The sequence below is a fragment of the Rhipicephalus sanguineus genome, chromosome 5 (assembly GCF_013339695.2).
Source record: "Rhipicephalus sanguineus isolate Rsan-2018 chromosome 5, BIME_Rsan_1.4, whole genome shotgun sequence".
Classification (NCBI taxonomy): Eukaryota; Metazoa; Arthropoda; class Arachnida; order Ixodida; family Ixodidae; genus Rhipicephalus; species Rhipicephalus sanguineus.
This window is the reverse complement of record NC_051180.1, coordinates 145,266,569-145,278,976: the sequence shown is the minus strand read 5'-3', so window position 1 is coordinate 145,278,976 and position 12,408 is coordinate 145,266,569. Positions and strand designations below refer to the sequence as shown.

The 12,408-nt window shown below is 46.6% G+C and overlaps 1 protein-coding gene across 1 annotated transcript in view; it reads left to right on the top strand.

The window, feature by feature from the left end:
• The first annotated feature begins 5,708 nt into the window (after nucleotides 1-5,708).
• The window catches only part of LOC119394310 (cell division cycle protein 16 homolog), a 55,674-nt gene continuing 48,974 nt past the window's right edge, over nucleotides 5,709-12,408 (top strand). Inside the window, exons 1-6 of the mRNA XM_037661596.2 lie at nucleotides 5,709-5,868; nucleotides 6,787-6,841; nucleotides 6,965-7,062; nucleotides 7,153-7,191; nucleotides 9,021-9,125; nucleotides 11,430-11,589. Of these exons, the coding sequence (XP_037517524.1) occupies nucleotides 5,749-5,868; nucleotides 6,787-6,841; nucleotides 6,965-7,062; nucleotides 7,153-7,191; nucleotides 9,021-9,125; nucleotides 11,430-11,589 (577 nt within the window). The 5' untranslated portion in view covers nucleotides 5,709-5,748. The remainder of the gene's footprint in view (nucleotides 5,869-6,786; nucleotides 6,842-6,964; nucleotides 7,063-7,152; nucleotides 7,192-9,020; nucleotides 9,126-11,429; nucleotides 11,590-12,408) is intronic.

Below are 12,408 nucleotides of genomic sequence, written 5' to 3'. Positions count from 1 at the left end.
TTTCGTCCCAGCGAGCGCGCTGAGAGCTACACGGGGGGAGAAGCTACACCCGTACGTCAGCGTGCGTCATGACCTTGAGCACTTTCGTGTTTCACAGCGAAAGCTGTTACGAGATCACAACAGTGCCGTAGTTTTCCGCCACCGCCGCCGATATCCGTAACCGCTATCGCGCGAAATAAAAAAAAAAAACATGGCTGATCCCTCCGTCATAGGAATCGGTATAACACGAAAGTGAAACGTGTCATCACGTAAGTAGTGCTTATTGTGTAGTGATATACGAGGGCTTGTGCAATATCTATTCGTGGCACTTCTCCATCACGACGACTAACGCCCATGATCATGATTAAACCGTAAAGAAGACATCAACAAGCTCGTAATCAACACTGGTACTCGATAACTCGACATGCACTTCTTCAAAATGTCGTCAATTAAGGAGAGAAATGGCACGGTGTGCGCTTTCTAGTAATGGGTAACCGACGCATGTGCTCATGCATACACTACCACACTGCGCTTCAGCAACACAGGAGGCAGATGTTCGTAGCTTGAGCGGCAAACGCGTGCGTCCCGCTGGCCTCTGTATCGCGCCACCAAGGCACGACATTCGCCCGTCGAAATCGTGTCCTTTCAGCAGCGCGTATTGCAGCAGTTTTGTTAGTCGGTGCTCTCGCAATCGAAGCAGTCGGTGGCGGAGAAATCATGTTGGTGCATGTGGAAGCTGCACTACTCCGATGAGCCGGTACAAGCTAACATGAAGCGAAAGGCAAAGAAGTAACTGCGTCTGGGGTGCCTCGGCGACGCCAGCGCGGCCAGTGTCCCTCGCTGGTATCGAGACGCTTTAATGGCTTCAACCATGACCTCCGATATCATTAAAACATTTAAGCTTAAACGTTAATAAAACATCACCGTTCGTTCAAACATGCTGACCATGCACATACTATAGGTTGCGGAAGAACTGCCTCTATGGGAATTAGCAGGGTGGTTCTACTGCACGAGACCCGTCACCAAGCTACTCTCCCTTGACCTTGGTAACGTGTTTTGCGTACTTTTTCAGTTCTTAATGCATCTGATGGCATCAGCTTTATGGGGCATTCATTCTTAACTCGATAAAACTATGAAGATGCCTCTCCTACGTTGAGGAATTACAGGAATGGAAGTGAACTGCCCGGCCATTCGCGCAGTGGGAATGGGCTAAGTTTTTTTTTCATTCCGAGGAATTGAAAGGAATGGAACTGCAGCAAGTCCTAATTCCCCGGAATGGAACTGGAATGGAATGGAGTCCGCTATTGCGCAACGCTGCTTCCCACCCACTGCAAAGTACTCAGCCATAATTCATCATCATCAGCCACGCACAAAGTGCACATGCCTTACAGATGTGCACCACGATTCTCCGAAAAATGACGAAGAATTGCATAGTGGGAACTTCGCTACTTGTGTAATTGTATTAGTTGCCCCAAGAGACTCTACAGCGGGCTCTACAAAGTCCGCTCTTCCAGCCTTCGTTGTGACTGTGCTGCGTGTTCCGCGCAGGCCTGGCGATCCTTTTATCAGAACAGCGGTCTCGGACATCAGAGAGTGCACTCAATGACGCGCTGCTTCTGACATCGGGCTCGCTCCCTTGACACAAAGCACTGCTGAGCCCACTAAAATATCGTATTTGCCTTTTGAGAAATTAAATACTATGACTTTGAAATTTGTGCCAGTTGGTAGAAATTCGTGGTACAGTTACTTCCGCTCCTCTGAAGAACGTGTTTTACCCTTGTCCCACTTTACTAAGAGAAGGGCAAGTAACTACATCACAAAGCCAATATTTTTTATGATTTTCTTAACTTGAACTTTTTAAATAGAAAAACCGTTACGAACGTCACGTAACATTTTTTTTCGTTCCGGAACAAAAACGGAACGGAACTTTTTGCGGTGGAACGAAACTAAAACCGAAACAAAAAACACTTCATTCCGACACCCCGGTTTCGACGCATACCTTCAAATTAATGTGAGAGCTAGATAGGCGTACATATGCATGGAATGATCAGCGATGTGCTTTTTTAAGCCTTTTGCAATCAAAACGGTAAGCATGCAGACGATCCGGGACGCTGCTCTGCGATAGGAAGCTCAGACGACGCAAAAGCATCTTTATTTATTGCAATAATACAACCAAATGTGTTTAAGTGTTTAAATCTTGCGAATATATTTAATTTCAATGTTGTTACGTGACCATTTGACTCAAGAACGGCAGAAATTTTCGCAATTCTGATTTAAATTCCGCGCGCCAGGCACACCGTTCGATTGTGGCGCCCTTATAATGGCGTCATTGAAAAAGTGACCACCGTCATGACCACCCAAGGAGGTTAAAAACCTCCTTGTGACCACCGTTCTCCCATTAGTTTGCTGCATGGTTTGCTGCATCCAGTAACGTTGGTTTGCTGCGAAGACGGCACGCTACTCTATTCTAGTACACCGTAGTACTAGCGAGCGCAGTTTCGAAGTGGACAAGGCAGCCAAGTTTTAAGAAATGTGGGGTTTCGTTTTTTCTTTGTGGCACCTATGTTAGAGTGTACTAGAACTGTTAAGTGGCGTGAACGCGCCTCGCCGCCTGATGCCTTCCGCGTCGACCGTAGCGGCGGCGCTGCAGTCGCTCGGTACTGAAGGCGCGCGGCGCCGCGCGCAAGAACGAGCCGCTAGAACTGCTGGACGCGTCGGCGGCACCCGGCTAATCGGCACTGATGTGGCTTTCGTTGCATGTCTATCATTATTAAGCGTAGGAATCGTCGTCGTAAGCCTTGATGGACGAAACTTCAAAGCTTTTAATGGATGCTTGCTTCATATATGCCTTTGAGAGATACTGCAAATCAGTTCTTGTAGCCGAAGTGTCATGAGTAAATGGGCACGGGGCGCGCGCCGGACAGCACAAGGCGTCGATGGTGTGCGGGGAATGGAAAAATACCCGATGGTGTGCACCCCCGCCACGTCGACGCAAGCCATTGGCCGGCGAAAGGCGCGCGCCACGCGACCCGAACTGAGGTGCGGAACCCCAGAGGAAGGAGCAGGCATTGTTCGGTGGAGTCGTCGAGGAGCAAGGTGGTACAGGCCAGCGTCGCGTCCGCGACGAGAGCAGCAGGGCTGAGTTCTGGAGGCAGCGTTGTGCATGCCCCGGGAGGGTGGCCGTCGACCTCGGGGTCTACCGAGCGAGGCGTCCTGGGCTTGCGGCAGCCTCAGCACGCAGTTCTCGTGGCACCTGCAGCACTACCACAGCTCGGCAAGACGACGGCGACCCACCAGCAATCACCGGAGAGCCACGTCGACAGTTCGACCCGGTGGCACCAAGGGGAGGCCAGGAGTTAGGCCTAACTGGACGAGACGGATGTTCTCGACGACGGGCCGGAGGATCGGCGACGAGGAAGACTAGCTACGCGGCGGATCGACGACGACGACCCCAAGACGTCGACAGCAGCTGCGACGACTGGGCGGGGCGTCGATCTTCGCATCGAATCGGGGCGACGGGCAACACGAACCGTAAGAACGTTCGATTCACGTAGCGAGACTGAGGCGCCATAGTGGCCAGACTTTGGAGTCCGGAGGAGCTAAGCATAGCTTGTAGGCTTTGCGATTTGTTATTAGTGATTGTGCGCTATAACGTCTCCTCTTCTAATGTCACTTTTTGATGTAAATATTTTGGTGTGAGAATTTTGTTTGCCGTGTCGTGTGATAAAAGTTTGTTTGCTGTGACGCCACGGTCTCCCGCCTCGCTCTCTCTCCCAACTCCATCACACTTTGCAAGCGCTCCCGAGATACGTGACACGAAGAGACTGCTGGAAAGTACGCAAAATATAAAAATGAAAACGGGCTGACAGCGACCGTGAATATTCACGATCTCAGTGTAATTGAGCCGAACTTATTGCTGACAATTACTCTCAATTAACTAGACGCCGAACGACCGCCAGAAGAAAGAGACAGAGGGAACAAAAAGGGCGTGTCTTATTCTGATTTCTTCTGCCCTAATGCTTTCTTTGGTGGTGATTCGGCGTCTAGTTTATTCATAGTAACTGAGCTGCTCTAATGGAATTTAACTGTGCTCAGAAAGCTGTGAGCTGATATTGTGCCGAAAGCACACCGAACATTTACCGCGCGTTGGCGAAGCTGCATGCGTGTACGGCGCGTATGTTTACAAATGCGCTGTAAATACGACTTAAACATTACAAGGGCTCAAAGGTATTGGAACTCAAGGTTAACTCGACCGGTACAAATAACGGTCGTCCTCAGGTGCCTTGCACGGATATTTTTATTAATTGCTAGGCGCCGGTTGGGGAGGGGACACTTTACTGTCCGTATTTGTGCGTGTATATATATATATATATATATATATATATATATATATATATATATATATATATATATATATATATATATATATATATTCAGGCACGTAGCCAGAAATTTTTTTCGGGGGGGGGCCCGAGGCCTAATTGTTCGAAAGAAAGTCTTTCCATGGCAAAAAGAAGAAAAAGTTGCCCGGAAATATAGAAGGTTGGACGAATTTCGGGGGGGGCCCGGGCCCCGCGGGCCCCCCCCTTGCCTACGTGCCTGTATATATTACACACATAACCTCGCAAAGCATAGAGCACCACTGCCCCTCCTGGCTTCACTTTTGACACTTTACAGATAAAGCAATGAAATTATAATAAAAAAGCGTTGTCAAAAAGAAGTTTTTCTAATGGCATCGATAGAAGATCAGGAAAAGTGGAATATAAGGTGTCCATTGAAAATGAGAACTGGCTGTAATGAATTTAGGCAGAATAACCAACGGGCTATATTTACATCTGTGCATTTTAATATGCTTGAGATAAGCCCTGATGCATGAAGTTTGTTCCTCGGAGGTGAACACGCGCCTTCGTCTCGGCTTCCTGGCTCGCCTTCCTGGTATTTTAAGCCCTCAGAGGTCGCATAACCGGTGCATCGTAACCGCGGAAGCATGCTGTTAAAACAAGATAGCCTTTCGGCATTAAAGAAACAGCCCCAAACTGGCAGAACTCAGCCGTCACTAATATAAATGTTGCGATAGAGTCATTTGTACTCAGGTTACTCATGAAACAGTCGAGCGCATTGGAGCTCACACAGAGATCAATGCTCTGGATATATGGTAGAAACTGCCGGCAGAAGAATTGTAGGCTTTCGTCGCTGGTTCGTTATTTCTTCGTAGTCAGTGTTCGTAGTCACTTATAGTGTAGCGTGGCTCGAAGTGCTGCTTGCAAACCGCACAGCAATCAGTGAGCAGCTAGATGCATGTGCGCAAAATCCGATTGTCACCTTCTTTGGGGGTCGGCAGGCTCCAAGAACAGGGAATATCTCGGCGCAATTTTGGCACGCCTGCATATTCACTAATGCACCATGGCGCGTAGCAGGCGTTGAGACACCGATTGAAGCTCAGTAATGCATTAAAAGCGCTCAAAACGCGCAATTGCACGCTTTCGTAGGCTGCGACTAGCGCGCGCCAAAGGCAGACGCTCTCCACAGCTTCAGTACAAAGTGACTACAGCGCCGCCGCTACGGTCGCCCGTCGGAGCATCACCCGAGATGCGGCGCGGCCGCTTCGTTCGTTCCACTGCCCCCTTCTAGTACACTGTACCTATGTCACAGACTCACCGCCCCCTTATAAAGAGGACATTCGTAGCATCCATCCATCCTTCGCGAAGAGCCGTGCTAGAGCAGAACATCTCAAGCCGCTGTTGCGTATCGGTGACGCTCCATTTAGGAATGGCGGACGAGGGCCATTTGAAATACGATTCGTGCGGTGATAGCCCGCTTGTACGCTCTTGCAATGAGCAAATTGATTTTGAACGATACAGAAGAATGGTCAGGGGGTACATCGACAAGGTAAGACAAGAACTGTGTTACCCGCAGCTTTCCTCTGTACGCGGTGTTTACGTGTTCCGCACTGCTGTCATACATTTGCCTTAGGCTCGTTTTCACTCTGGCACGAAACCGGGGCCGATTTAAATGAGTGGTTTAGTTCGCTAGATTCTGTCCTCAATTGCCGCTCACAGGCACGTTATCTCAGTCCAGCCCTGTTTGTAAACTACAAGTAGAGTTGCCGAAATCGCGTGGTAGAGACGGTTTTATTTTCCGTCATCGAGCTTGAAACTCGAGTTTTCCAGTGCACTTGTAAATTTAATTCTTATCGCGTATCCCGGGGGTCTCAAACACGTGGCCCGCGGAATTGTGCTGTGGCTTCACAAGGAATAAAATGTTTGACTGCTAAATGGTACTCGCACTATTTACTCGCCTATTGCGATTAATAACTCTGTTCGGGTAAGCTACAGAGACTGGACTCGCATTTTTTTCGTGAGGCACCCCATGAAGTCACTCTGTGATGAAACATATTCGCGGAACAAAATCCATATTCCACTATCGGCCTCCAGATCTGCCATTCTGGAGATCGGTATCGCTGTTTCTCGAAGCCTGATGTCAAATTACCTTAAGAAATTATCCATATATGAGGTATTGGGAATGCGTTCTTTCAGATGGCAGTTTTGGGTGACATTTTGTTCGACACGCCCCCCCCCCCCCTCCCGCCCCCACCGCTTCAACCTTGTTCACTATCCCGGCCCTTGCGGGACTTCATTTCGTGACTGCGGCCCGTTAGCTGAGGCGAGTTTGAGATCCCTGGTGTATCTGAACGAGGACAGAATTGTGCTTTCTCGGCGAGTATTTAATCCCTGTACTCTTGCTTACTGGCCTCGCGTTACGTTATGCGCACCGAGACAGAACTGATCATGATGCCTTATTACGCAGCACCAGTACACAACAGCACTGTTCTGGGCTGACAAGCTCGCATCGTTGTCAGGAGGTAAAAACCCCTTTTTCCCCCCCCTCCAGTTTTTTCGTAAGCTTCGCCCTCCAATGTCTTTTTTTTTCCCCTCGTGCTGCCTAATAGTGTTGTGGTCGCCGATTGTTTTGCTTGCTTCCCCAGAAAACTCGGATGATATTTACACGATGGCCCACTGTTTGTACCTGACGAAGCAGTACCACAGAGCAGCACACTGCATCGAAAGTAGGAACCTGCACAAGGCAAGTCTTAATTAACAGTTGCTCGCACGCAAAGTTGGCTAAGTACAGCGAGATGAAATAGACGTGCCCCTCCTTCTTTCCTTCCTGCAGGCAAATCTCAATTTCAAGATATTGGCGGTGTCCAGCAGAGTAAGTTTTCATATCTCTTTGCAGTGGAGTGATGTACGCTTTGTCAGTTTGTAGTGGGTGCAAAAAAAAGAAAACAGCTGATCCAACGTGCCCTATTGCAATTCGGATAAAGTGAAGCTTCGTTCACAGCATATGTAAGTTCTTTCTCGGAACGCCGCGCTACTTACGCTACACTTTCTATTGCTCTGTCCCATGGTGGAGAAAGCTGTAAGGCATCTTTGAACGCGACTAGCTTTGGAAGGTTTCAAAGATGCAATCTGGATTTTGTGGATGGAGGTATTGGAGCTGAAGCGTTTGGCGCAGATTTATCAAGACACAGGGGACACGCTGTGTGTGTCCCCTTCGCCTGCTCGTTGTAGCCACACATTGTAGCACATGTGGGTGCGTTCCGCTTTTTGATAAGTGTTTCATTTTGCGTAGGCACTTTGACGAAACTACTTAATTAATCATTGCATCAGCAACTGTTCATAGACTTGGCCGATATTGCGTTAGTACCCGTCACTATCTTTGACGAGCAAAGAACTAGTTTTCGTCGATGCAAGTGTACCTGCGCATGCCCGAGTATTGGTTTTTCTACGTATAAATATGTGTGATCCGGGTTCAAATAAATCATTAGTTGAAAGTTAGCGCCTGTGTGTGCCCCCTTCATCTTGTCCAGTCTAGATAAATCTGCGCTCAACACTTATGTCGTACCAACAAGGCAAGAAATCGGCCTTTGCGAAAGATCAGAGGTTTGATTCCTCAGTCTGTTGGGGGACCTATTCAGCAAGGGATCATCAGTAGCCATTGTAAAAAAAGAAATACCTGGGGCGGTTTGCAAAGAAAGCCTTGCTTTAAAATTCTGGAGGTGAATCGACGTGTTTTCCTATGTTTAGTAGTTCTGTGCATATTCGTGGTCTTACCAGGAACTTTGGCTACACTGGTGTTTAAAGGGTAACTTTTGGTCTGACGTAACGTTGACACACACGTTAGAACATACATCAGTATTATCGAAAAGCAATGCACTTTACGGTGCGGTAATGTGAATATCATACATAACTTTCTTTAGCGTACTCCTCCGGAATGAGCAGCGCTTGAATATAGCTTGCTGAATCATAGGGTTACAAAGCTAATGTTTACTAGACTGCTATAAAGGCAGAGCCAACACTGGAACCAGAATTGACGTTAACCCGACATGACGCCTGTGTCATAGGAGTATATATGTAATGTTTATTGCTTTGTTATAAAATTGGATAGCCAGCACGGCAACGAAAATGATGTTGCACCGACATTACGCCTGGGTAGGGTCGTTTTCCAAAGCGGTTTCATGACCTGACGTGGCTCTGTGGTAGAATACCTGACTGCCACGCAGAATGCTTGGGTTTGATTCCTGCTGGGATCCTGATTTTTCTTTGCATTCGTTTGGTCAACGCTGATCTCGGTTATTCTTAACACTCTAGCATTTCAATTGCCAATGTCTGTTCATGGCGTTCCTGGGTGGATAGCAACAGTCAATCACCAGTGGTGCATACCCGCGTACTGCGGCCTGTGGTATACGGGTATGTGCCACACGTTTCTGGAGGAAATGGTTTGATGACATATGCAACAGGATCTTCACGTTATTCATAGCTTGACCAGGCAGTCATATTCGTCAGACCCCCTTACCCTCCCATACCAATTTTGGTCTACACCACGTTAAGGAGGCGATCACGAGACCACAGAGGCGTAGGCGGCTAGATAGATAGATATGCTCAAAGTGCCTTAGGTTCACTAAGAAATGCTTCGCATTTAAAACCGGCTTTGAATAGTGTGTGCTTGTTATGGCTACTGAAGAGCAGTATTATCTGCAGCTTGCAGGCAAGGAGTACAAAGAGGCACTAGAAATTTCGGAAGCACCGCTCTTGGATTCCTTTCGTCCCGAGAGCAGTAGCGATGACTTCTTTTCACAGCACCAGGTAAGTTAACTCAATACATTGGCTTGTTTCTTTTGTCTGCAGTTAGGTACATGTGGAACTGCTTGTACACTTACGTGTAAGTTTTACTGCGACTTTTCGATAAGGTGTATAAAGCTTCTTTATGTGGATAATCTGGATGTTAGGTGTCATAGCTTCTATTTAATCTCTGTAAAGCCTTCCTGTTGCAACTAAGCCATGAAATGGAACGCCTGTTAATGTTTTTCATTTCTGTTAAGCTTTTTTCATTTGTTTACAGCATATAACATTTCCGGGGAAGGTACGGCTAATTTCAAAAAGGACAGCCTGACGATGGCCCTACCGCCCATGCATGGTTCAGCATTAGTGCGAAAGTTCTAAGAAATTGTGCCCTGAATAGCAGGTGCGCTTTACTGAAAGGAATTGGTACAAGAAGTAAGCGTTCTTGAAATCACAACATACACAATTGATCAAAAACACATCTTTAACAGCATAGTGGATGTCTGAAGACATATTGTATTCAGAAGTAGAAGACAGCAGATAAAATTTGGTATTCTTTAAGCAAGTCACGTGAACATCTGTTCTCATATCTTTTAGAATTTGTGGATATCAATTAATTGAACTGGCTATTTAAGTTTAGTTCTGTATTTGGTCCTATGAAAGGGCACTCAGAAGTGGCTATTTTAGTCTGTATTTCTTTGAAGCCCATGTACTCAGGTGGTTGAAATTTCCGGAGCCCTCCACTACGGCGTCCCTCATAATTATATCGCGGTTTCGGGACGTTTAACCCCAGCAATTATATTAGTCTGTACGTTTTGTTATTAGATATAAATGTCTAGAAATGCACACTCATTTGCACCATTCTGTTTTTGGAGAGCATCGGAGAGGCATAGAGGGGAGGTCCTTTTGAATTGCCTGCATGTCCTGAATTAGTTCAGGAGATGCTGCAGTATTCATTTCACAAGTGTAACATGATGTCATCTGTATGTTATAATTTGTGTCACATGGCACAGGCTTCATGCGAAAGGTGTCGGGCCAGGTCTGCTTGGGCACTAGCGTGATGCCTTTCCTGTGTTGGGCTAGTGCTCGCTGGGGTTGCTGGCACTGGGCTAAAATGAACTATATCATAAGGTACAAAGCAGAATGTATGGGCCTCTGGAGTGTTCTTCGGTAGTACTTGGCCGCACATGGCTGAGAGATTTATTCAGGAAGGCTGTGCAGATTTGGCTGTGTTAGTTTATTTGTTGTCACAAAGGCTAAATTTGAGTCTTTGCTGTGCTGTTTTCTTTTAAAGTTTGCCTGTATTAGTGGCAGAACATAAAAATGGGAATAACCATCTTAAAAAAAAAATTGTTTTGCTAATTGTAACCATGAGCACCGCAGGCCTTTTAATAAAAAAAAAGCGCATGGCTCACTTTTCTGAACTACTATGAAAGAGGTCAGTGTGTTGTTTTGAGTATGCATTTCAAACAAGTGGAATGCAGGTAGAGTAAGCACTGCAAAATAAATAAATAAATAAAAACCTGGCTTTGCGTGTGACATCAGTGCTCTAAGCATGCTTTCATGTTGCTGAGGCAAGTTGTTAAGCTTGACAGTTTCAGGCTGGTGAGATTGCTCTGCCTTGTGCATGCGAGTGTATATGGTAGTGCCATTGAAGGGCTACTGTAAGCAGCACAGTGGCACAATGGGGCAGTAGTCTTGTGCATATGTGCTCTCAACTGCTCACTCCAACCTATGGCATATTCAAATTGTCAGCTTTTGGTAACACTGGCCACCCCTCTGTTTAACATGGGACAGCACTTGCATAACAAACTGATGTACTATATTCACAGCAGTTAGTACTACCCTTACAGATTTGCTGGCCAAAGCTTTTTCGCTGTGGAGATGTGCAGTGAGGCAAGAAATGCTGCCAGATTGCCCATACTTCAATGAGTACATACACATGCCTCCACGTGTACGATTTCTTTGGCCCTTTCTTCCTTTCTCTTGGTTGGGCAAGTATCGGGCTTCAGTTACAAGCATACGTCTTCTATGCTAATGGTAGCGGTCACTTTCACTTGTACGTTATGGGGTGCGAGAGCTTGGGGCAGCCATCTGAAAACCCGGATGCTGTGTCGCTGTTGTGTTTCTCTGCCGCCTTGGCTTGGTTTAAGGTGCACTCATTGCAATGCGTATTTCTTTCCAAGACCCACAGTTTCACCTCGCCGTTTTACCAACATTTCAAGTTAGATTGATTTGCACGGTGCGTCGAATCTGCATTATTTCTTTCGCCAACATTTATGAGGTTTTTTTTCAGTCTTACGTTCACATGCTTCTCTCCGTTTACAGTTGGAGGCCTCGCTGCATCTTCTCAAAGGGAAGGCGAACGAGGCCATTGAGAACCGTTCGGTGGCTGCCGAATGCTACAAGAAAGCACTGGCCCTCGACATTCACTGCTACGAAGCATTCGACGCACTCGTCAAGCATCAGATGCTTTCGCGAGAGGAAGGCAAGTGAACTTCGTTTTGTTATCGCACTGTGGTGTGATTAAGGATGAGATTCGTGACTAAACATACACCAAGTTGAACAGGCCAGACAGAAAATGAGGGCAGGCCGAGCTAAACACTGCACTGGCAGTGCATCATCTTCTTTGTTCTCTCCTTGTCTTCAGTTTCTTCTGTTCAGCGCAATATGTATTAGCATGCTGGTTCGTGTATTCTGTTGAGATTGGTTATCTGATGTGAATAACGAAAGACAAGATTGAGTACGCTTTGGGATGCTTTGGGGTCTTGCATTTTTATGCAATTCGGGAGATAGAACCTGGGTGTTGCATAAAAAAAATATTGTAGGAAGAAATGAGTTTTGTTGCGTGAAAACTGAACTCACTGACTGGAACACATAATGTCAAAGAAAACTGCTCGCAAATTGTGCAATGAACTTGTCTATATAAATCCTATTTGGCAAGAATTATTTACGCTCTTGAAACATGTATAGCAGTGATTCATGCAGCCTGAAAAAATGCCCTTTGCTTAGTTGCCATTTTTCTAGCGGTAACAAACTAAGACTTGGTGACCTTTGTTGCTGATTGTAAGTACTGGGCAATTAAAACTCTATTGTGGGGAAAGAGTGCAGACGACATGATCAGTGAAGCTGAGAAGACAAGTGCATTGTCTCGCATCCTTCACACCTGTCATCTGTGCTCTTTTGCCATAATGAACATACACTAGCTAGCCAAGCTCGGAAACCATGCACGTTCAAAGCCCTGCTTGTAAGGAATTTCATCATCAGTCTAGCCTATCTACCGTATTTACTCGCGTAATGAACGCAC